Source organism: Mus caroli, unplaced genomic scaffold (genome assembly GCF_978045245.1).
Source record: "Mus caroli unplaced genomic scaffold, Mus_caroli_1 scaffold_14, whole genome shotgun sequence".
In the NCBI taxonomy this organism is placed as follows: Eukaryota; Metazoa; Chordata; class Mammalia; order Rodentia; family Muridae; genus Mus; species Mus caroli.
Genome location: NW_028227269.1, coordinates 16,205,066 through 16,230,697, shown reverse-complemented (window position 1 = coordinate 16,230,697; position 25,632 = coordinate 16,205,066). Strand labels below are relative to the sequence as shown.

Below are 25,632 nucleotides of genomic sequence, written 5' to 3'. Positions count from 1 at the left end.
CACTTTAGAATTCTGACCAGAGGGTATTTTCTTAATTAGTAATTGATGGAGGAGGGCCAACCCTGTAGGTGGTACAACCCTGGGCTAGTGAACCTGAGTTCTATTAGAAAGCAGGCTGAGCAAGCCATGGGGAGAAAGCCAGTAAGTAGCAACACTTTCAGGGTCTCTGTATCAGCTCTTGCCTTCAGGTTGCTGCCCTGTTTGAGTCCTGCCCTCACTGCTTTTGATGATGAACAGTTATATGGAAACTGTGAGTGAATAAACCCTTTCCTCCCCAAGTTACTTGTGGCCATAGTGTCTCATCACAGCAATGGAAACCCTAACTCAGACGACACGGATCAAGCCTACAGCTCAGAGGGTCTACTGACATGCCCATGGTTATAGAGCCCTAGGAAGGGTGCAGGGTGCAGGCTAGGTGTACCTGACCCTGAATTCTAGTCTCCCTCCCTCTATCAGAGCTAAATCAAGTGGGCCGGAAAAGGGCAGGCCTGCATAGGACAGAGAGTGTATACCAAACACCTCTGTGCCATCAACAGTTTCACAGGCTCACCTACTCCCCTCTCCCCACCCCCACCCCCTCTTTCAATCCCCTCTTCCCACTCCACCTGCTCACTCCTTCCATGTTTCCTACCTTCATTGTTTGTGTCCATCTGCCTGAAGATCTTGTCTGTTCGCTTCTAGGGCGTGGACTCGGCCTTGGGCATTTTCATCACGGAGGATACCGTCTTGTAGATGGCCTGCAAAGGGGCATCTGTTACTGTGCTCTGGAGGACGGAGGGTGAGTTATGGTCCTCACTCAGCTAACCAAGGAGCAACGACAGGTCAGAGTCAGGACCCTTCTCTCATCAGAACAAGTCTCACAGACAAGGTTCTGGGCAAAGGGAGCCAGGAAAGTTTAAGTGACTTTCAAGAGCACAGGATACAGCTGGGGCGAGGAAGAATGGAGGGCTCCTTGGTTTGGAGTAGAGGGGAGGTTGTGTGGTAAAGCATCTGTCTGAAAGGAAGATCTTTGGTGGGGAGCTGGGAAATTCTGGAGAGAAGGTCAAAGGCGAAATACATTGATCCCTGCCCACCCATGGGTCCTGAATCTGCAGATTCAACAAACTACAGGTGGGAAATAGTCTAGAAAATGAAACTGGAGGTACACAGTTTCTTGTTATTTCCCAAATAATACAAATTATTATTAAGATCTATAGCCATTGTACTAGGCACTGTATATAACTACTTTACTTATTTTATGGATGCATGTAATTATTTATTTGGGGGAGATGATCTCATGTGGAATTCAGTAGACAACTCTTAGAAGCTGGTTCTCTTTTCCTACCATGTGGGTCTTAGGGATCGAAACCAGGCTGCCAGGCTTGGTAGCAATACCTTAACCCACAGAGTCAGCCCACTGGACCAAATACAGAGATGGTTTAGAGCATGGAGCAGGAAGGATGCAGGGTGCACATAAGCATCGCTCCTGTGAAGAACTGACTGCTGACTCAACCTTTACTATGTCGTTCTGATTTCTATAGGAAGCCCTATAGACAGTTACTGTGTGTGTATGTTATACATGTGTGTGCAGATGAACACCCACCCGTGCAAAGGCCAAACACGAATCCCGGTGTTCACAAGATTCCCTTTTCTCTATCACTAAACCCGGCCTGGGCTTACCATTTTAGCTAGGCTGCCTGCTCAGCAAGCTTCTGGGACTCACTCGTCCCCTAGTTCTAGGGTTTCAGGCATGCTCAGCCACTCCTTACTTTTTCGTGGGTGTTGGGATTAGAACTCAGGTCCTCATGCTGGGTATCAAGTGTTCTTCAACACTCAGCCATTTTCCTGGTTCTTGCTTTGACAATTCCTAATCACCTATCTGAGCCTCAGATCTCATTAGAGGTTAAAAAAAAGACCCGTTTTATAGAATTCTGTGAATAAACCTGATGGATGACCTCAGCTGGGGCTTGATGTCCAGCAAGCAATCGATAGATGCTTGGCTTTTATCGTCATTCTGTGCAAAGACATGCAGTCCTTTAGTACACCAGGTAGCAAGTGGGCAGAGCAATGACCTGGTGTATGGGGCCGGGGATGGGGGTCCTGGATGCCTGCACTCCCCATGCGCCAGGCCCTGTCAAGTGCAGGTACCTGCACTATCTCCAGCATTTCACTGCAGCTGATGTAGCCATTGCTGTCTAGGTCAGACATGCTGAAGGCCCACTTCAGCTTCTGTTCCAGCTTGCCCCGAGAGGTCAGATTCAGAGCAATGATGAACACTCGAAAGTTGATAGCACTGTCGCTGTTGGTGTCAAATGTGTGGAAGACATGTTCAGTGAACTTGGAGGTGTCTCTGTAGGGGAAAGAGTTGGCCTAGATCTTAAAATTGACCACAGTCAGGTGGCCAGTGAGACAGTCATTGAGGAAGTCCTTCTACCACTCCTGAAGCTCATGGTCAGTGAACTCCCTGTGTTTCCGCAGGTCCTGTAGCACCTCAGGACCCAGCTTGCTGTTCTGCTTGCCCATGGCAGCTGGCAGTGGAGACTAAACCTGCAAGGCCAAGACACAAGGTAAGCTGTGGATACCTGAAACCACAAGTCTAGCTTCCTATCATACCCTACCACCATGCTGGCTAAGCAATACCCTCTGTATGTCCAGTGCCATCCATTACAGCAGTGGTTCTCAGCCTACCTAAAGCTGCAACCCCTTAATACAGTTCCTCATGTTGTGGTGAACCCCCAGCTATAAAGTCATTTTCATTGCTACTTCATAACTGTAATTTTGCTATGGTTATGAATCATAATGTAACTATCTGATATGCAGGAGCATCTTAGGTGACTCCCTGTGAAAGGGTCATTCCATCGTCAAAGGGGTTATGATAACACAGGTTGAGATCTTCTGGGCCAGAAGAACTCAAGACCATGATAGTGCAAGCTCTGGCTTTTAGTATTTCCAGGATGACTCTCCTCAGGAGGTACAAAATGGTTTTATATAACATGGCAAAACTCAGAACACTCTAGGGAAAGACAGAAAGAATATCTTTTTATGGCTAAATACAGTCTACTTGGAGCATACATGCAGAATCGTGGTATAAGGGGACAGGGAGAGGCAAGCCTAAATCAGTGGAATGAAACTTTGTCAAATGTCCTGTAAGGGTTACACAAGAGGCAGGATCGAGACAAACTCCTCAGCTCATCAGCTTGGGGCAAAGGGGTCTCATGGACCGAATCCTGACTCTTCGCTTTGAAAAGCTTGTTCTTTTTCTCGTGGGGGACCCGGTGTGTTTGTTTCTTTCCCTGTCACAGATACATTTGCTGATGCTGCATAGTAAATAAATCATGCCTGCATAGGGGGATGTTAGTGGTTCACATTCTTAGCTAACACAGCTAGGGTAAATTTAGAACTAGGTTAACACCATCCTGATTGGACTCAGGGATAAAAATGGAGAACAGGAACATGGCTTTGGCCCTTCAAAGTTCAACTTTTTTGTCAGCAACCCTAATTTTATAAATGACGTTTAAAAACCACATTCTTACACAGATTTCTGGATTAATCTGGGTAAGTAGGGTTTCATGTGGACCAAGGTATAAAAGATTTGAAGCATGTTGACAGGGCATTTATAGACCCCCCCCCCAAGACCTCCTTGTCCCCCTCCATACAATACTGGGAGACGTTACCAGCACATGCCATGCTGTTTTTAACCCTAGAAGAGACACCTGGGAAACATATGGGAGGCCCCACTCTTTATTATGCCTATGAGATATTGTTCTGCCAGGGAGATCTAGAATTGGCATCAATCACTTGGTGAATGTCGATGTGAATGTTAACAGCTGAAACAGCCCCCATGGAAATTCAGGACTGTGCCTCTTTGGCCAGCACACCGCACTGCAGTCTCCTACAAGGTCCAAGTGTGAGATCCTGCAGTGATTGGCCATTGGCCATTAATACTCATTCACTTTCCTACCTCAATTTTGGTTTCTTTCTTTCATAGTAACACACCTGTATAGCTCAGTTATTTTTGAAATGTGTAGAAGAACTAGTGTGGGTGAGTCTCCTCTACCCAAGTCCCAAAGGAAACCACTCTGAACTGCTCAGAGGCTTATGAATTCTAAGCACTAGGTGCTAGGTCCTGTTAAGGAAGAAGAGACATGCACTCAGTATTACCTGCTACCGCCCGTCTTCTTCACCTCTTTCCCAGGATGTTAGTGGTATATGTACATATTTTATTTACTTATCTAGATGACTAGGAGATATTTAAAGTTCCTTGTCCAACACAGACATATAGCAGCTTGATATTGCCCTCAAAGCACACATTTACTTATCTGAACATGTCCTCCCCTGTACAAACAACCAACTCAAATGTCCACAGTATCTTGATCAGAAATAATCATCAACTCAGGTAGTCAGGTGCCAAACATCTGTAATTCCAGAACCGGAGGGTAGAGACAGGATTATCAGGAGTTCAAGGTCATTTATGACTATATAGAAAGTTCATGGCCAGCCTGAGCTACATGAGACCCTGTCTAAAAATGTTATATTAAAAGAAAGAGAACAGGAAGTCCAATAGTGGTACAGGCCTTTAACCCCAGCATTCAGTGACAGTGAAGACAATAAGAGTTCAAGGAAGGCTACCCTGGGCTACAGAGCAAGTTCTAGGATAGCCAAGACTACACAAAGAAACACTGTCTCTCTCTCAAAGACATACACACAAACACACACACACACACACAAACATACACACGGGTGGGTGGGGAGAGAGAGAGAGAGAGAGAGAGAGAGAGAGAGAGAGAGAGAGAGACTGAGAAACAGAGACACAGAGACACAGAGAGATCTACAAATGGAAGATTATGCACAAGGGCATGTGGTGATTGATGCCATCTGTGAGAAGAAGTCCAATGGGTTTGTGAGTGGAGGTCTCCTATGGAAGAACTTACTAGAAAGGTAAAGTTGACTGAAGTGGGGAATTGGCTGAATGGACAGGTACCTTGTAGGCCCTTTTGTCATGTTTTCCTTTGAAATTTTATTTGTTTATTTGTTTTCTGAGATAGGGTCTCATGTAGCTAGAAAGGAGCAAAGACACTACGGTCTTCTCAAAGCAGTTTATTCAAGAACCTTTCAACATGCATGCATGAATCTCTCTCCAGGAATAGTATCTTGTGTATCTCTCCGCCCCCAATCACAATCCCTTATATAACCCCTCAACCATGCCCCATCAGCCCAGTCCATGTAACAGCAGTCCATTGGCCAGAATCATCACTTGTCATATGGTCCAATCTTGCATCATGGTGCACCTGCGCAGTTCTCACGATGGTCATGGCTTATTTTCAGGTGTATGAGGAAGTCGGGTGCAAGTCATAAGACTTGGATGCAGTCCTAGGCGCCATCTTGGGACTGCTGCCACACCCACTCCCCACATCTCCCCCTTCTGTACTTATTGGCAGACAGAATGTCTGTCTTAGGTTGCACCCTGTGGCAATGCCCCTTACCCATCATCGGGAGACAAACAGCATTGGTTTGATCCCTGTCTTAGGTTGGTGATACGCCCAGGGGGTCTTACCCGTCATTGACTACTTCTCTAGCATGCCAAGCCACACATGAGGAGATTGTCCTGTTTTCGCTGCCGCAAAACCCTATATCATCAAGGCTTGTGCTCTGCGCTCACGACTCTGCATGCAGCAAGTGCACCAGAAGGCCAGGATGGTGATTAATATCAGACACAGGGCAAGTCCATCAATTCTGGCTCACTCTTTCAAGCAGGAGATAGCGGTCAGCAATCCAAAGCTTCTGCAACATCAACGGTTAAATTATTCACAGCCGCAGCAGTTTGTAAGGGATATGGCCGCACCGGTGGCTGCGGTGGCAGAGATTGCTACAGCAGTGACAATGGCTGCAGCAAGGCCAAAAATCCCTCTTAGGTCCAAACAAAGTCATAGCAGAAGGTGCCTGAAAGGACCAACGTACAAAGCGAGGCATCCTAGATACAACAGCTAAAAGATATTCAGATGCATTCCAGCACATAGTATAATAACAAATATCACTACTACAATTAACAACATTATTCTCATAACTACCATTATAAACAATAAACACAAAAGGAGGCCACATACAAACAGGCGTAGCCTGAAAAGAAGCATTCCTCCCTCCAGCAAATTGAAACACAGAAGTTTTAAACACATTAGAGCCATTCGAATAAAAACTTGCATTGCCCCAGGGCCCTCCTGCCCCCATGCTTAAGGGGGAAAGATCAGTGAACTACCATTCACCCCACCTAACACCATACATTAAAAGGATTACTAGCTCCTACTTGAGCTGGATTTTGATATGTCCAATTATACCTGGAAAAGGAACTATTATGGACTGTACCTATATAACGGGAAAATGAAAAATAATTCTTCACTGCCCAAGGTACTTTTCTAGATTGACAGCCGATCCAAGGTGGAAGGGAATTACAAACACTCCTACAAAAAAGGGCCCATCTAGGTTATGAGGGTATAGTACTATTGCCCTTGAATATTCTAGCAGGCCACAACCCTCGGATCCAGGTAGCATTAGCGTTAGTAGATACAGCTGAACACAATCACTCATCTGTGAAATATTTTGAATCATCTGAAAACACAACAATCCCCTTAGCTGAAGCAGCATAGATTCCCGCACTGGAGCTATCTCTCCATCCCATGATGAAAAAAAGGCAATTGCAGCAAAGCATTAGGAAGTAAAGAATTGAGGAAACACCTGTGCCAAATGCGTCAATGGCATGGTTTTCAGGAACACAGACATAATTCCCCAATGTAGCTCTTCAGTTCTCACTAGCGGGACCATTCCCAGCTACAGGAATATCCACGTCCTCATCACTCTGCTTGCCCTGAATTGCTCTGGCCAGCCGCTCTGGGACCCACAGCAGTTGTCGGTGATCCTGGGGAAACACACAAACAGACCCTCTCTCCCAAACCAATACTGGGTCAGGACCCATCCAACAACCAGTCAAAATGTACACTTGGATGGGATAATATGTTTGAGATGCTACAAATCTCCCTTGTCCCAGCAGCATGTCGTGATCCCAGGCTGGATGGCCGTTGCTAGCATTTATTGCTGCTTGCTCAGCCAGAAACTCAATGAAAAATGCCTTCCAGTCTAAATATTGGCCTGGTGACAAGCAGGCGAGAGCCAGATTCTGCCAATTGCTTGGAGACATGCAGTAGTGGTGCAGGTTCTCTAATTGCACTCTTACAAAAGCATCACTGACACTGTAAGTATGAACCCCTTCCTCTATACTTTGAACAATCTTCCAATCAAGCAGCTCATGATAATGACTTCCCTGTGCATCCTGAAATACAGTAAAGCACTGGGCTCCCAGTTCCCTCCAGATTTCTGAATGCAGACTATGCCTGGATCCTCTTTAAGGGGCTTACGGAGGCGGCCTAGGTGGCCCTGGCCCTGAAGGTTCTACCTTCATTTTTACTTTCTCTAGACTGTTGGCTATACTCCCCAGATTGTCCTCAGACATATCCCCATAACTAGAATTTCCTTCTGCCTCTGACTTTTGGGATCGCGCCTCTCTCACCTGATTCAGGCCTCATTGCCCTTTTGGAGTTCTGCTCCATATCTTCCCTTATCCTCGATACAATCCCGTATTAGCTTCCACACTGGCAGCACCCCTTTAGCAAGAACTCCCTGTTCTTCTTCAAACTTCAAGTCCTTCCCTAACTTCTCCCACCTGAGCCCTGTAAGAAGTCTTGATACAGAGAACCAAGGAGCGACCTGATCCACTACTTTAAAAACGTTCTCCAGGGTCTCTTTTTTCAGCCGGATTCCTTTCACTTTCAGCAAGTCCTTAAGGGCTTGGCTAACTGTTTGACCTGAGGTTGAATTCCCCATGGTGCTTGGTGCAACTTGTCCCAAAACCAGGAACCTTAACTTGTCCCCAAAACGGGAACTTTAACTTGTACCAAAACCGAGAAGCTTATAGTCTCAATCCAAGAACTTAAATTGTCCCACTTACCCGGGAACCTTACCAGCTAGCTGCCCTGACTGTGATGAGTTCTGAACATCCCAGTACGGGCCACGAATTGTCACCTCCGATTCCGACCAGCAGAAAGAAGCAATGACACTACGTTCTTCTCAAAGCAGTTTATTCAGGAACCTTTCAACATGCATGCATGAATCTCTCTCCAGGAATACTCTCTTGTGTATCTCTCTGCCCCCAATCGCAATCCCTTATATAACCCCTGATCCACACCCCATCAGCCCAGTCCACATAACAGCAGTCCATTGGCCAGAATCATCACTTGTCATATGGTCCCATCTTGCATCATGGTGCGCCTGCGTAGTTCTCACAATGGTCGTGGCTTATTTTCAGGTGTATGAGGAAGTCAGGGGCAAGTCATAAGACTTGGCTGCAGTCCTGGGCGCCAACTTGGGCAGCTGCCACATCTGCTCCCCACAGTAGCTCACCCTGACTTCAAACTTACTACATAGCTGAGGACAACCTGCACCCTTACCTTCCTGCCTCCCCTGTCTAGCAGTCACAGTTGTGAGCCAGAAAGCCTGGCTCTTTTGCAGGTTTTTTGTTGTTGTTGTTGTTTTGTTTCTTTGGTTTTTTGTTGTTTTGTTTTTTGAGACAGGGTTTCTCTGTATAGTCCTGGCTGTCCTGAAACTCACTTTGTAAACCAGGCTGGTCTTGAACTCAGAAATGACCCTGACTCTGCCTCCTAGTGCTGTGATAAAACTTCATTTGCAGTTTTAAGATGTCAAAATGTCTACATGTGTTCTTTTCCTTTTTTCTCTTTCAAATCTTTAAGAATATTTATCTATATAGTATGTAACAAATGATTTTCTTGTTATATAATACATTCTGAGGTTGCCTGGTACCTGCAAAGGCCTGAGTAGTATGTCGGATCCCTGGAACTGGAGTTACAGAAGTTTTGAGCCACCATGTGGGTGTAGGGAACAGGACTGAACTGGGGTCCTCTGCAAGAACAGCAAGAGCCCTCTCTCCAGGATCCCATTCCCCTTAGATTTCATTTTCTACTCAAAGAAGAAGAATCCCCAAATCATAGTCGCCCAGCCTCTATCTCTTGACTGGTGGCATGTCTAAGAACCTCTGAGCTGATAGAACACTACAAGCTAAGGCCTGTCTGGGAGTGGTTTCAGGAACAAGAAATACAGACAGAGCCTTGGTGCTGGCACACAGATCTAATCCCAGCAGTCAGAAAGCAGAGGCAGCCAGATAACTTTGAGCTCCATGCCAGCCTGGATTACAGAGAGAGGACCCTGTCTCGAAAACAAAAAACAACCGAAATGCAGAACTAGGGTCCTGGAGGACCTGCGTAGAGGGGTGCAGGCTCTCTTGAGTCCCCTGGTGAAGGCTTACTGCCAAATCCTCCCTTTTCTTGCTACATGCACTTCCTATCTCACAACCTTGCTTCTACCACGGTTTAGTGTCCTCTTTCCTTATCACCTACAGCCTGGGCTTCAACCACGAGTCAGCCAACCTCTCCCTTGCACACTGGACATTGAGCTTGACAGGGTGGCCAGTGCTGGCTGGAAGTACCCCCAGAAGCTAGCTACATCCATCTCCGAACAGGAGCACACAATACCAACTTCTCCAGCCACAGAGAGTCTGCCCTAAGAGGACAAATGCGACCGCTGGTGGCTGAGGGGTCACCACAGGCCGAGGATAAGCATACAGATGAGCTGCTCTCCATGGAGCCCACTATCCAGGGCTCTAATCCACACCCCAACATAGAGTAAGACCATATCATGACTCTTGTGAAGGGATAGAAATGCCCTGGTTTTATTGTAGGTAATTCATTTTGGAAACTCAATTAAGAAAACACATGTAAAGTTGAAGCCACCCTGGGAACACGGAGGTGTGGAAAGAATAGGGCAGCCAACAGTGGGAGGGTGATACCCCTGGTGATGGTTGGTCCAAAGAATGCCTTAGTGGAGGAGGACAAGAGGTGCGAAATGAGATGTCTAGGGACAATCCAGGAAAACTAATGAGAAGGAAGGGAGGAAGGAGGGGAGGAGGAAAGAAGGAAAGAAGGAGGGAAGGAAGGAAGAAATGAGGGAGAGGGAAAAGGGCATGGGAGAGAGAAGGGAACTGGAGTACCTAGAGGAAGGGAAAATGAGCTGAACCCAGGAGGTGACTACTAGGATGATACTGTCAGAGGCAGGCCCTCGGGAGGCCCTCAGGCAGGAGACAAAACTGTGAAACAATGTGAACAGGAGACCCCAGAAAAGAGGGCAGAGTTTGGGGTGGTAGCAGGTAAAAGGTAGAGAAGTCAGGTTGGACCAAGATGGGAGGTGTGGGGTCCCCTGCTCAAATACTAGTATTGGAGAGAGAAGAGCTAGACTGGTGAAGCCATGTAGCTCCAAGACCCTCACCACTGAACCATTCACACAGGGAATCTTACAATGTGTCTCTGGCCTGGAGTTCACTTAGAAATGTCACCCATCAGATACATCTTGCTAACCAGAGAACTGACCATCAGAGAGCTGCAGAACCTCTCCTAAGTGAGCCAGGACCTGACTCCAGGTTACCCGGGTATGGGACTGTGCTGGTATGACAGTCCCAGAGATTGCAATTTGGAAACAGCTGCGTTGACACCATAGCTAGCACTATGCTTGTGGCTCCTCTTCATGATCAACAGCCCTGCACCCCACAGCCTTGCCACAGACCCTTGGTTTCCAGCTCATTCATGCAGCATCCACTCACCTCATTGAACACACATCACTGCTCTGTCTGTGATTTATCATTTAACAGATGCTACTAAAATGCCAAACTCCTTGTACCTGCTCTGCAGATATCTGCCGGGAGGAGGCTGCAGTGCAGACAGCCTTGGAGGTGTTGGAGGAGAGGCTTCATTTCCCTTATTTCTCATTCCCTCCCCAATGGCTTGAAGATCTGCTCATTACCAAATATTTAGAAGGTAGGAGCTCCAGAACACAGGGCTGTGCCTCTGCCCAGCCTTTGCCTCCTCCCTGGTATCAGGCTGCTAATTAGAATTCATGCTTTGCATTGGTTTTGGACATTCTTGCTGTTGTGGTTATAGCACACACACACACACACACACACACAGAGAGAGAGAGAGAGAGAGAGAGAGAGAGAGAGAGAGAGAGAGAGAGAGAGAGAGAGAGAGATGGCCTTGTTCCCAGGATGTACTAATATTAATTTGGAGGCAGGAAGAACTTTGACATAGCTAACCTCCAAGCAGATCCCGAGTGACCCTCTGTGTATGCAAAGAACAAGGCGTAAGCATCAGGAGGATGGAGACCACCCGGGAACCTTCAATCCATGTTTCAGGGCTACCCCTGAGGTGCTAGAGGTTCATGGGATGTAGAAAAGGGAAAAGGAAGGGTCTGATCCTCAGGACCTGATTCTGAGGAGAAATGGCTTGAAGATCTGCTCCTGCATGTAGGGTGGTGACAATAGTAATGTGTCTGGCCATCTTAAGCACCTGGGAACAATGGCATAAGCAATATGAGATAAGGAGGAAGAGAGGGTAGGATTGACCCTTTTCGGAAACTCCAGTAAAGAAGGGCTCTATGTAAAGAAGCCTTCGTCCTGGAGGGACTCCATGGAGCATAGTCCTCCCACCCTGCCATGTTCCACTACACCCAGATGGGAAAACATACCTTTACAATGCTAAGTGCTGCTGAGACTCTTCAATATCCAACAGCTAGTCCTGAGCCACAGGAACTTTCAGCCACTGCAGTCAGTGACAGTGACCACTATTCCCCTTCAAAGGGGACAAGGATTCAGTACAGACACTTGGGACAGAAGACCAACAGTCATATTGCAAGCTAGCCAAATAATTCTCCAAGAAGGACAAGAAAGCAGGCTCCCAGAAGCAGAAAGCCCCCCACCCCCACCTTAGCCTCTTTTTTGACAGATACACCCCTTCACCTGGGTGAGTGCATCACCAGAGAAGCCCATACTTGAGCAGACAGTCAGGACCTGCTCCAGTGTTTTCCAGTGTCTTGGGTTCTTGTAGTATAGATGCTTGAGTCATGCTGGATTGTGGTCCCTACTCTTGAGTGCCCTGCACTACAAATGCACATTCCTAGGCAGGACAACTAGGTTCTCTGACCAAGAAGATGGAATTTAGTGTAAAAACTGAAGGCCAACAGGGGATTTTGGAAGATGACAGAGCCTCCAGTGAGTGGTAAGCTGTCTCACATGCCTCATCTAGCGAAGGAAAATGAGATTGTGTAACTTGTGATTCATGTAAAGAGTTGTCTAGGAGCCCAGATGCCAGGGCAGGGCTCTTGACTGTAAAGATGAAAAAGAATGCAAGGATGCAGGCAAGGCTATCTTGTCTGAGTTGACACCATCTGGCCAGAACCTCCCCTCTGTCTACTGCCCCTTGGCGCCGGGATAAAGTCATACATCAACTGGTTGCTATGTGAACAAAGATAAGCACCCAGCCCACAGGAACAAGGTCATGATGCCCTTTGGCTGACATGTAATCTTACTGTTAATGTTTGAATGAGCCAATCCCATACCTTTGTTGAAATTCATCGCACCCCTATCCCTTTTTCTTTCATAAAAACCCCTAGCTCTGGAGACTCAGAGTCGACTCCCCTGCCTTCTGTGTGAGGTACATGTCAGTCCAGAGATCTGCCAATAAAGCCTCGTGTGTATTGCAACAAGAAGGATTCTTGCGTGTTCATGGATGCTACCTATCCCTGGATTAGAGTAGGGGGTCACCATATAGTGGGGGGAGTCCTACATTGGGGGCTCGTCTGGGATTTGGGAGCACCCAGAACCCCAAGAATACCCCTTGGAGGTATGTCTGTGTGAGTTTGGTGTGTCTGAGTGCGGTGCCGCTGAATCTGTGTCTCGGTTTTTCAGTTTTAGTATTCTGGCAGCTGCCACTGAGGTCTGTGTGGGTCCAGTGGCTGTGGAAGATGTCCTGAGTCCACAAGCTGCAACCCTGGGAAGACGTTCCAAGGGTGACCCTGAAGGAAGTGCTCAGGGTATGGGACAGCCGGGATGACCCGGCTGTCCTCTGGCAGAGTGAGGGAGATCAGGTGCTCTTTCTGCCACAGGGGGAGTGGACGCGGAATCCCACACCATCAGAGGTAGCGTTTGGCTGGTTGTATAGGTCCAGGCAGAGATGAGTGTGCTTGGACGTTCTGGTGTCCCTTGTCTCTGTCTTCATTTTGTCTCTGTTTTTGATTTTTGTCATGGGACAGACTGTCTCAACCCCGTTATCTTTGACTGAGGACCATTGGACGGACGTTAGGGCAAAAGGACGAAATCTATCAGTAATACTTAAGAAGAAACCTTGGCAGACTTACTGTACCTCAGAATGGCCCACTTTTGGGGTGGGTTGGCCTCCCGAAGAAATGTTTGATCTCCCTACCATTTTACAGGTCTGTAAAGGCCGTTGTTTTTCAGGAAGGATCATGATCGCGCCCAGACCAGCAACTGTACATCACAGTGTTGGAAGATTTAGCACGATTTCCGCCTGTGTGGGTTCGTCCATTTCTCCCACCCCTACGTCCAGGTACCAAGGTTTTGATGGTCTGAGAGAATGCTGAGAAGGGGAAATCAAAACTACTACCTGGAGAAGCCAGCGAAAAATCTATTCTGCCACAGCCAGAAGCCATTTCTAAAATCTACCCAGAAATAGAGTGGCCCCCTGAATGGCCCGACTCACTACCACCACCTGAGTTCTGAGCTGCAGAGATTTACTGCACCCCATCAGCCTGAACCATCTTCCCATTCTCTCTGGCCACGAATATCTCCACTCCTTCTGTATCCATCCCGATGGCTGCCACTGGGCCTGTGCTCCCACACCTTCTTCAGGCTCTCTCCGAGCTCACATCTTAGCCTTCCTGGAATACATTGTCGAAAAGTAAACCCTCTACATACAACCTTCTAAGCCTAACCTCTTTCCAGCTTTACTTTTTCCAATATTATATAATGAGTTCAAGGCCCAGGCTTTACTTTGCTTTTCTTTGCCATTAGGAGCCAGAGCCCTCAAGATCACTGGGGACAGAGTATATTCTTAATACATGCTGAGCACAACCATACTGCCTGCCAAGGTAGACAGCTAGCAGCAAGGCTGTGCCCCAGACTTGTACATACTTTCATCCACAGGCAGGTGGGTGGGAATGAAGGAGGTGCCAATCATCAGAGGGATCTTTCTACTGATCATCCTCTGACTTCTGACCGCATAGCAAAGTTCTGACATAAGATTAAGAACTATCTGACCCAGACTCTCTTCATTCAGTGCCGAGGTGTGTTTGACTACAGAGGAGGCACTGGGTGTACACCAAAGCATCCAAGGGCCTCAGGATGAGAAGAGACACTATAGGCTAGAACTTGTACTCCTCTGACCTCTTTGTCTGCTCCAGCTTCCAGACATCAGTTTCCAGGCTTCACTGGACCCTACCATGCACTTGTGCATGGATGGCATCTGGAGTCAAGGACCCTGGGGCCTAGAGGCATGTATGCAGGTGACATTCAGTCATATAGACTCAGAAACTGCTTTCTTTAGCCCCAGCAGTGCACACCATATTTCATTGTGTTTACTTTCGATTGAGGGGACCTAAAGACCCTCTTTCCGAACACAGGGCTTCTTTCTGGGTATCTCCTTCAGACTCACTGACAACCTGGACAGAGTGTCTATGGAGTGTGGGGGAGTGAAGAAAAAGGCAGCAGGAGATATCCTCTCCCTCCAGGAGACGAAGGCCAGAAAGGAACTCCACCCACAGGAAGTCCTGAGGACACCCTGTGCCATGAAATTCCCTCTATGAATGCTATAGGAACTTGAGTGTCTGGGGCTGGGAGTATGGGTGAGGGAGACCCAGCCACTCCCAGGTCTTCTAGGAACACCTGGTCTAAGTCTCTAGGGAACTAACTGACTTTACTAGAGCCAGGGACAAAAGTATCACTTGACATTTGCCTCTGCATCTTGCAGACCTCTTGAGGTAGCAGCCATTGGGATTAGAAAGAACCATGAAACATGCACAAACTCTGAAACAATGGTGGTGATGCTGGCCTCATGGTTAAGTAGGCCTGGCTGATCCTGGTACTTACAGGGTTCTTCTTACCTCTCAGCCTCCATTTCATGACCTGTCCTCTGAGATCACTGAATTGGCTGTCCCCACAGTCTCTGCAAATGGCACCCCTTTCATCCACAGCTCTAATGCTCTGCAGGCCTATTGGCCTTGGAGTGACTTATCTAGGACCAAGTGGAGGCCCAGGCAAAGCAGGGATCAGAACCACTGGGGGATGATGCACAGGCTCGACAAGCTGCTAGACGATGCTCGTGGAAAAGAAGAAGACAGGGAGGAGAATCCTCCCTCAAAGTTTCAGAAAAGTATTGACAACCAAATCCTAGAAGAAAAACTTCCTAACAAAAAGAAAACACACGAATCATCAAAACGCCAAACAGAAAGGACAAAAAATAAAGTCTCTTCCCTGTGTAATAATAAAAACACACAGTTCAAGAAAAGAATACTAAAAGCTGCAAAGGTAAAAAGCCAGGAAAAACATAAAGGAAGATCTACTAAGATCACAGTTGTCTCCTTGGAGTCTACAGACGCCAGAAGGGTTTGTACACATGTGCTGCAGAAACAACAGATGCCTGGATTTTAATATGTAATAAAATGACTACACCATAAATGGAAAAAAATTAAGATAGTTCACGATAAACTCAAATTTAAACAACCTCTCTCTAAATATACTGACCAACACAAAGATATAGAGGTAGAATCTAACCCGAGGAAGTTAAGGATACACATGAAAACACGGGTAGTAAATAATCTCTTACTGTCTACAAAAGAAGGGAAAGCACACACAGCCCAACACCAACACCACCCGCAGCTGCAACAACAACAACAAAACACAAGGAGTTAGCAATTACCATTTATTGACTCATTCAATAAAAACAAGTTTTGATTTGGGAGAAAATGTAGCTGTAAATTGGCCCAGGACTTTGCGGTTCTTGTGTTTGAAAGCTATACAACTTTATCTTTTAGGTTGGGTGTGGGAGGTGAGGTTTCGAAGATACACTTCTGAGTATACTTTTGTGTCTCTCACTGATCAGTAGTGACTTAATTCCAATAAATTCTTTTTTTTTTTTCCTTTTTTTGTTTTCCCAAACAGGGTTTCACTGTGTAGCCCTGGCTGTCCTGGAATGCACTCTAGACTAGTCTGGCTTCGAACTCAGCAATCTGCCTGCATCTGCCTCCCTAGTGCTAGGATTAAAGGAGTGTACCACCACCACACAGCCCAATAAATTCTTATCCTTTCCATTTTCCTGGCGTGTGAGTTGTGTTGAACCTGACAGGACCCAACAATGTAAAGGCTTTACCACATTGCTGACATTCATAGCATCGGTCACCAGTACGAAAAGTCTCATAAAAAGAATATACATAAAAAGAAGCTCAATGAAAAAGCTTCACCATACTAAATAGATTCACAATGTTTCTACCCAGTTCAAATTCTTCCACGATGAAGATGACTAAAAAATTGTGCAAAGGCTTTGCCACATTAAATGTACTCAGAGGGTTTCTCCCTCAGCCTTTCAATGGCTAGGAACAGATCTCATGACCAAATCAACTCTCAGAAAAGCAAACATTTAAATTGGGGTTTCTCTGCCATGCAGTTTGTCTTGTGTGTGCCTAAAGAATTATGACATGCAAAGGCTTTACAACGTTCATAACACTGACATGGGTTCTCACTTGTATGTGATCTATTATGTCATCGTAGATGACCGTGACATCAAATGCTTTACTACACCGATTACCTTCCTAAGGTTTCTGTCTTCTATGTGTTCTTTAAAAATAATGGAGACTATAGAGTTGTAAAAAGTCTTTACCACATTGATTATAGAGACAATAACTTTGAGAAAAGGCTTTACACATTGATTACATTTCTAAGGTTTCTCTCCATTATGGGTTCTTTTATGATACTGGAGACAACTGTGACCTGCAAAAGCTTTACCACATTGATTACATTAATAGAGTTTCTCTCCAGTATGTTTTTTTTTTACATTTCAATCTTTTATTAGATATTTTCTTCATTCACATTTAAAAAGCTATCCTGAAAGTCCGCCTATACACTCCCCCAACACTGCTCCCCTACCCACCCAATCCCACTTCAGGGCCCTGGCATTCCCCTGTACTGGGGCTTAAAAAGTTTGCAAGACCAAGGGGCCTCTCTTCCCAATGATGGCAGACTAGGCCATCTTCTGCTACATATGCAGCTAGAGACATGAGCTCTGGGGGGTATTGGTTAGTTTCTATTGTTGTTCTGCCTACAGGGATGTAGACCCCTTCAGCTCCTTGGGGACTTTCTCTAGCTCCTCCAATGACGGCCCTGTGTTCCATCCAATAGATGACTGTGAGCATCCACTTCTGTGTTTGCCAGGTATTGGAATAGCCTCACAAGGGACAGCTATATCAGGAAAGTATGTGTTCTTTTATGATATTGGAGATGACTGTGACCTGTAAAGGCTTTACCACATTGATAACATTCATAGAACTTCTCGCCAGTACGTTTAGTTTTCTGACTTTGGAGATGACTGTGACATGCAAAGGCTTTACCAATTACATTCTTAGGGTTTCTCTCCAGTATGTGTTCTTTTATGACCGTGGAGATGACTGTGACGTGCAAAGGTTTTACCACATTGATTACATTCATAGGGTTTCTCTCCAGTATGTGTTCTTTTATGACGTTGGAGATTACTGAGTTGTGCAAAGGCTTTACCACATTGATTACATTCATAGGGTTTCTCTCCAGTATGTGTTCTTTTATGACCGTGGAGATGACTGTGACTTGCAAAGGCTTTACCACATTGATTACATTCATAGGGTTTCTCTCCAGTATGTGTTCTGTTATGACATTTTAAACTACGGAGTTGTGCAAAGGCTTTACCACATTGATTACATTCATAGGGTTTCTCTCCAGTATGTGTTCTGTTATGACATTTTAAACTACGGAGTTGTGCAAAGGCTTTACCACATTGATTACATTCATAGGGTTTTTCTCCAGTATGTGTTCTTTTATGTCTTTGGAAACTACTGCATAGTCCAAAGGCTTTACCACATTGATTACATTCATAGGGTTTCTCTCCAGTATGTGTTCTTTTATGATATTGGAGATGACTGTGACGTGCAAATGCTTTCCCACATTGATTACATTCATAGAGTTTCTCTCCAGTATGTGTTCTTTTATGACATTGGAAACTACTGCGTAGTGCAAAGGCTTTACCACATTGAATACATTCATAGGGTTTCTCTCCAGTATGTGTTCTTTTATGAGATTGGAGATTACTGAGTTGTGCAAAGGCTTTACCACATTGATTACATTTATAGGGTTTCTCTTCAGTATGTGTTCTTTTATGATATTGGAGACCACTGTTACTTGTAAAAGCTTTACCACATTGATTACATTCATAGGGTTTCTCTTCAGTATGTGTTCTTTTATGATATTGGAGACCACTTTGACTTGTAAAAGCTTTACCACATTGATTACATTCATAGGGTTTCTCTCCAGTATGTGTTCTTTTATGACATTGGAGATCACTGTGACGTGCAAAGGTTTTACCACATTGATTACATTCATAGGGTTTCTCTCCAGTATGTGTTCTTTTATGACGGTGGAGACTACTGAGTTGTGCAAAGGATTTACCACATTGATTACATTTGTAGGGTTTCTCTCCAGTATGTGTTCTTTTATGATATTGGAGATGACTGTGACGTGCAAATGCTTTCCCACATTGATTACATTCATAGGGTTTCTCTCCAGTATGTGTTCTTTTATGATATTGGAGACCACTGTGACTTGTAAAAGCTTTACCACATTGATGACATTCATAAGGTTTCTCTCCAGTATAGGTTCTTTTGTGATATTTAAGATGACTGGGTGTTGGTAAGGCTTTACCACATTGGTTATGTTCATGTGTTTTCTCTCCAATTTGTCTTTCTTTATGACATTGGAGATGACTGGGACATGAAAAGGCTTTAGAACGTTCATTACATTCATAGAGTTTCTCTCCACCATGATTACTTACATACCTGCAATGAAAATTGGTACATGTGATATGTTTACTACATTAATTTCCCTGTTCAGTCATTTCATCAAGATGAATAAAGTTTACAAATTGGTCTAATGATAAAGATGTACCAGATCATCTGGTTTTATCACTTTATATGTTCATGGTGTTCTCCCTCATTATGGGTTGTTTTGCATCTTTCGAGATATCTGTGATGGTTATTACATGGCTAACATTTATAATATCCTTTTTATATGGGATATTTATATGATGTATTTCATCTATATGAGGAAAATAGAACAACTCATAGCTTTATAACAGTAATTGCTTTCATAATTTTTCCTGTAGCGTGAATTGTAGCACATTTGAATGTGAACCAGGACAAACAAAAGAATTTACAAATTCCTAGTACCCATAAAGATTTTCTACAGTGTGAGCTTTGGGAAGTTCCCAGTAAAATTAGAAAACCAATTCATTGCAAACTTTTATCATATTCAGAATGTCTACCAAAGATAGAATCTGACAATTTTCTCACAGTTCTGGGATAGAAAGTGGTACATTGCTTCTTTCAATATCCCTATGCTCACATGGCTTTTATCCATTGGGACACATGATATATATATATATTAATAGAAGAGTAACAGAAGGTTTCCACATTGCATCCACACTGTTTGACTTTTTGTTCCTCATAGACATGTAATATATGAATTAAGGTTTCTCCTATGACAACACTCTTGACTCTCATAAACTGTACCCTAAACAAATGATCAATTTCACTATAAGAATATGAGTATCACCAACTTTCCCATGGATTATTTGCTTATTGGAAGGTTTTGCATATATATTTATCACTATTCGATGTGCAATATCTAAGTCTTGTAAGTCTATACATATTGTCAGATCAGTATAGCTCTAATAGAGGTACAAATTGAATAAAGGTATCTCTTAAGGCAATGTTTTCTCATCTTGAGGAATGCTTCGATAGATAAATCAGATAACTACATCGAAGCAGAACATTTTTTTAAGAATATTATAATTAGGGCTGGCGAGATGGCTCAGTAGTTAAGAGCACAGACTGCTCTTCCAAAGGTCCTGAGTTCAAATCCTGGCAACCACATGGTGGCTCACAACCATCAGTAACGAAATCTGATGCCCTCTTCTGGAGTATCTGAGGACAGCTACAGAGTACTTACATATAATAAATAAATAAATAAATCTTAAAAAAAATAATATTGTAATTATATTTACACTTCAAGTATTGATATTTTACACTCCTGATTTTCTTTACAGCTTCCATAACATAGTAAAATTTCTTCAGAGGCATAATTGCATCAGCTTGCACATGAAAATTACCTTTCATTTCTTCTTGAACTTTGACAATGTCTTTCAATATGATGGTTTTCCCAAGTGTAGCCTAAAAGACAGTACCAGAATAATGAATGATACAGTATTGGAAATAAGGCAAAATTCAAGGTACTGTGAATTTTCCTATCACTGAACACTATTTATTCAGCTCAGTCTTCCTTGTTCTCAATTGTAATAACAGAGTATCATCACTCACCGAGACATGTCTTCCCACTATTTTGAAAAGCCAAAGAAAATTCACAGTCATACCTATAACAGTGAGGTTCCAGTAGGTCTCCAGCATCACATCTTTGTAGAGACTCTTCTGGGAAGGATCCAGCAAATTCCACTCTTCCCCAGTGAAGTTCACGTGCACATCATCATAAGTCACTGCATCCTAAAATATCCCATACATGTATACATCACAAAGCATGGTACTGACATCACTGTAAAGTAAACGTATGCTTCCTTCACCATATATTCATGTAATTCTGGTGCTTCCTCCACTGACTTCCTGACACAGAAGTTATAATCTAAGTACCATAACATTTTAAAGGAAATTGAGTTGAAGGTTCACCTGTGTTGCTTATGAACATTTTAAATAAATAGGAAAAAGTCTTTCAAGAGGAATTCCAATTGAGAGGGAGATGTAGGGTGAAACAGATCAACAGTACTGAGGACACATCCCAGAAATTGTAAGAAGAATCACAAACGAGAAAAATCCTGGACAAGCAGTGTGTATTTGTTCATGTCTTTAATCCCAGAGTCACAGGTAGGTATACATCATTGAGGTGGATCCCAGTCTGTTCTATGTAACACATTCCAGGGCAGCAAAGGTTACATATTAAGACCCTTACTCCACTGCAAAAATCAACCACGGAGACAAAAATGATAGAAAGATCTCAGTTGTTTACTATAGTTCCTAGAAAGAAGTATACATTCCCTGCACTTCTGTACTCATCTAGCAGAAACAGGAAGTGTACCACTTTAAACTGCAACATTAGTAAAACTTTACTAGCAATAAAGGCACATTTAATGGACCAATGGACAGATGAAAATATTATTAATATAAGTGTTGAACATAAAAAGCAGCATAAGGCAGGAGAGAGCGATAACTCAGCCGAGGAAAGCGTTGCTGGTCTTCCAGATAACAGTGGTCAATTACTAGCATTCACGTGACCCATGGCTTTATGAATAGGAGTTCTGAATCCACCTTCCAACAACACTAAGGATGAGGCACACTTGATATTCATATTCACGCACACAGGCAAAACACTAATATTTATTTAAAAATTTCAAAACAATCACAAGAGTTTGGGGAAACATCAACACCCAGAATACAATGACCCTGAACCCTCAGGCAGTATTGATGTCATGAGCATATGCCATCCTAAAAACTAGACTATAATCTATGTGCCCACGGGGTACATACGGGGCCCCAACCCCACTCAACGGAGAAACAGAGAAGATTGGGAGGAGGGAGTCTGTGAGGGCAGGGACCTAGAATACGGACAGTGATCAGGGTGATAATGAATATCTAAATTATAGGATAAACAAAAAAAAAGGAAAGAAAGAAATAGGAAAATTTTGAATGTATATACACTTTCATCTTCCCCAAGATGAATCTAGAAAGGCTCCTGCACTGTTTAATGTCTAAAGTCTCTGCTGACACTCAAGATAATATCTTGACAGCCACATCTTGCAAAATCAGAAAGCAAGTTATATCTTTCTAACACAAAATGGCACTGAATACCCCTTCCCATTCCAATCGATAGGAATGTGCACATAGGGAGAGAAGATTGGACCAAGGCAAGAAAAACAGCAGGGCAAACACCAAATCCTATAGCTTTGTCTCAAACACATTGGACTTCAATTGCTAAAGGCATAGATGGTGCTCTTCCTGTAACTTCTCATACATCTCTCAGTTTGGGTACTTCATCTCCCTGTAAGCATCTCTCCATGGCAGATTTCTCAATGTGTTAGTTTTCTCTACTACCTGTGGTCACAAAATGCAACTCAAGCATCAACCGCACCACCTAAATGCAAGGAACTCAGAGTCTTCCCTGGGATCCTGACTTTGTCAAAAGATGGCTGGAATGGTGCTAAACTGAAACCATAGAGAAAGAATCTTTGACCACGCTATTTTCATCTTTCATTTTACAGAAGCGGCACAATGTGGATGATGCTGTGACGTTTGGCTTCTAAATTAATAGACCCTGTCTTCCTTGGACCACATTTGCAGCAGTTTTTGTTTAAGGTTCCATCCTGGGATGAGGAAACACTTTGAATACTCCTTCCATTAATTTAAAACACTGCAAGCAGGAGGAAGTGCTACAGTTAGGGTACCTTCATAGGCATATACCCACAAGGGCATTTTCTCCATTAAGTTCATAGCCACTTTATTTATAACAGTTAGAAACAGGAAAGAATGCAGATGTTCCTCAACTGAAATGTGGACACAAAAAAAAAACATGTTTCATTTACAAAATGGGATGCTATTCAGATATAAAAAACAAGGGCATCATGAATTTTGCAGAGAAATGGGTACAATTAGAAACTAATATCTGGAATGAGGTAACTCAGGCCCAAAAGGACATGCATGTATGTACTCACTTACAAGTGAATAATAACCATAAGTACAGGATACCCACACTGCACTTCATAGACCTAAAGACAGTAAACCACACAAGGCACAAATGAGCATGGTTGAATCTCACTCTGAAGGGGGTATGAAAGAGACAGAAGAGGCAGGTAGAAGGGAGAAAACTGGATGGGACGGTAGTCAAGAAAGGAGGGGAGTGTTAGGAACAGATGTGGTAAGAGACAAGAGAATGACAGAAAGCCAGGAAAATGAAATGAAATCAGCAGATGCTGGGAGGGTTAGGGTAGAGGCATCTGTCGAATGTGCCTGAGAATATGAATGGGAGGGCACAAATGCGGCTAGGGAGGTGACTTAGTTTAGATATATAGCATTGAGTTATGGACCATGAAGAGGTGACATCTTGCAGTCAGGCAGAACCAGCAGTGAAGTGTTCAGTACACCAAGAAAACCAAATATCTTTCCTCCCAAAATTTGTTCTGTCTGCAAGTAAGGTAGGCACAAAGTTGTGGAGAGCTGCGAGAACAATAGCTCGGGACAAGTGGCACCGAGAACCCGGGAACTTCATACCATCACTGGTGCAAGGGACACCCTCCTTTCGCGGTATCTAGAATGGAAAGCTTTGTGGCAAGACTCCTGCCAAGCACAGGCAAGGGCCAATGCCGCCGTTGAAGGGGACCAAAGAACAGGGACTTTTGAGTTGCTTACAGGTCAGGGACAACACGCTACTAACCAGACAAATTACCATTGGGGAGCGTATGCCCAGATCTCAGCTGCCGCCATTAAGGCAGGAAGGCACTCTCTAGGAAGGGAGAGGCAAGTGGACATTTGACAAAGATTACTCAGGGCGCCCAGGAGTCGTTCTCAGACTTTGTGGCTAGAATAACAGAAGCGGCAGGGAGAATTTTTGGAGACCCAGAGGCAGCTATGCCTTTAATTGAACAGTTGGTCTATGAACAGGCTACGCAGGAATGCACAGCAGCTATTACACCCAGAAAGAGCAAGGAATTGCAGGACTGGTTGAAGGTTTGCCGTGAGCTTGGAGGGCCACTCACTAATGCCGGTTTGGCAGCTGCCATTCTACAAGGGCAGAAGCGCCCTGACACGGCTGAGCTCAAACTCTGCTATAATTGTGGCAAACCAGGACACTTAAAAAAGGACCGCAGAGCCCTTGTCAAAAGGAGAGCGCCAGGACTGTGTACTAAGTGTGGGAAAGGATATTATTGGGCCAGAGATTGTCACTCAGTCAAGGACATTCGAAGCAGGCCCCTGCAGCCAGGATTTCCTCAAGCAGTAGAGAATGAGGCGGACCTAGTCCAGCCTCATTTTAATAAAACAAAAAGGGGGAGATGTGTAGAGCCGTGAGCAATCGCCATTAGGAGATGGCACTGGCTTCCGCTGTGCCTAACTAGTAAACAAGCCTTGTGCACAGGTTCAAGAGTGAATTCATACCAAGTCACTGTCCATCTCGGTGCACAGTAATGAGGTGATGGGCGAGCAACAAATCAGGTGGTGACACGCCAAGCTGAGGGCTATATAAGCAGGACCATTTTCCAGGATCTAGGTCTTCCCTCCTGAAGAAGCAATAAAGCTTTTGCTGCAGAAGAATCCGGTCATCTGAGTGTGTTCTTGCCAGCGAGAACAATAGCTCGGGACACAAAGTTGAAACAGAGACTGAGGGAATGGCCAAACAATACCCTGCCCAACTGGTAACCCATCCCAGGGGACGCACCAAGGCTGGCATTACTGAGGATAATTTGTTATACTTGCAGATAGTAGCTTAGCATCACTGTCCTTTGAGAATCTCCATCCAGCATCTGACTGAAACATGTGCAAAGACCCACAGTCTAACACTGGACAGGGCTCAGGGAGTATTTTAAAAGAGTTGGGGAAAGAATTGACGGCCTCTGAAAGAATAGGAAGGCCATGAGGAGACCCTCAGAGACAACTAACCTGGAACCTAGGAGACTCTCAGAGATGGAGCCACCAACCAAAAAGCACACAGAGGCTGGGACGGAGGCCCCCACCATCCAGAGCAGGACATATCCCTTAAGGTGTTCCTGTCTGTGCAAACTCTTTCCCTAACTGAGCTGCCTTGTCTGACCTCAGTGGGAAAGGATGTGTCTAACCCTGCAGAGACTTAACCCTGCAAAGACTTGACATGCCATATGGGGGATACTCAAGTGGTTCCCACCCTCTCTGGGGAGATAAAAGGGAGTCAGTGATGAGGGACTGTGGTAGGTGGAATGGGATGGGTGTACCGATATGAATGTAACATGAATAAAGAAGTAGGAAGATTGGACAAATACTTATCAATAGAATAAAAATATACAAATCAGGCAATAATTTTTACTCAATACTCAATATCTTAGGGCATAAGCCAAGTACAAAAGATTTTTTTGACCAATATATCACACAAATGACCTCTTCCTAAAGTTTTCAGTCCATTTTCCACTGAAATATTATGACCTCAACTTCGTGTGGCTGCATTACTGTCAACACTCCAATCTTCCAGACCCTATGGGAACAACCGATTAAGCTCCATGTACAGCTTTCTATGACTTTTGCCATCTCAATTTCTGATATTTTACATATTCCTTCAAAAGAGACTATAGATTCTGTCCAGCAGCAAAATCGGCTTTTGAAACAATTGCTGTTATTGTTATTTTTTTTGTTCTACCTTGCAACTCTGCTGCT

The 25,632-nt window shown here is 44.4% G+C and overlaps 2 protein-coding genes across 2 annotated transcripts in view; both read right to left on the bottom strand.

Moving 5' to 3' along the window:
- Nucleotides 1-2,372: 2,372 nt before the first annotated feature.
- The window catches only part of LOC147001117 (arf-GAP with SH3 domain, ANK repeat and PH domain-containing protein 2-like), a 35,389-nt gene continuing 12,129 nt past the window's right edge, over nt 2,373-25,632 (bottom strand). Inside the window, exons 2-4 of the mRNA XM_085830220.1 lie at nt 20,607-20,733; nt 20,346-20,406; nt 2,373-2,526 (exon numbers count right to left, since the gene is read on the bottom strand). Coding sequence (XP_085686346.1) covers nt 2,373-2,526; nt 20,346-20,406; nt 20,607-20,733 — 342 coding nt within the window. The remainder of the gene's footprint in view (nt 2,527-20,345; nt 20,407-20,606; nt 20,734-25,632) is intronic.
- On the bottom strand, nt 17,553-19,131 carry LOC147001118 (uncharacterized). The gene is made up of 2 exons (XM_085830380.1): nt 19,124-19,131; nt 17,553-19,014 (listed from the first exon to the last, which is right to left on the bottom strand). The coding sequence occupies exons 1-2, from the start codon at nt 19,129-19,131 to the stop codon at nt 17,553-17,555; spliced, it is 1,470 nt and encodes a 489-aa protein (XP_085686506.1).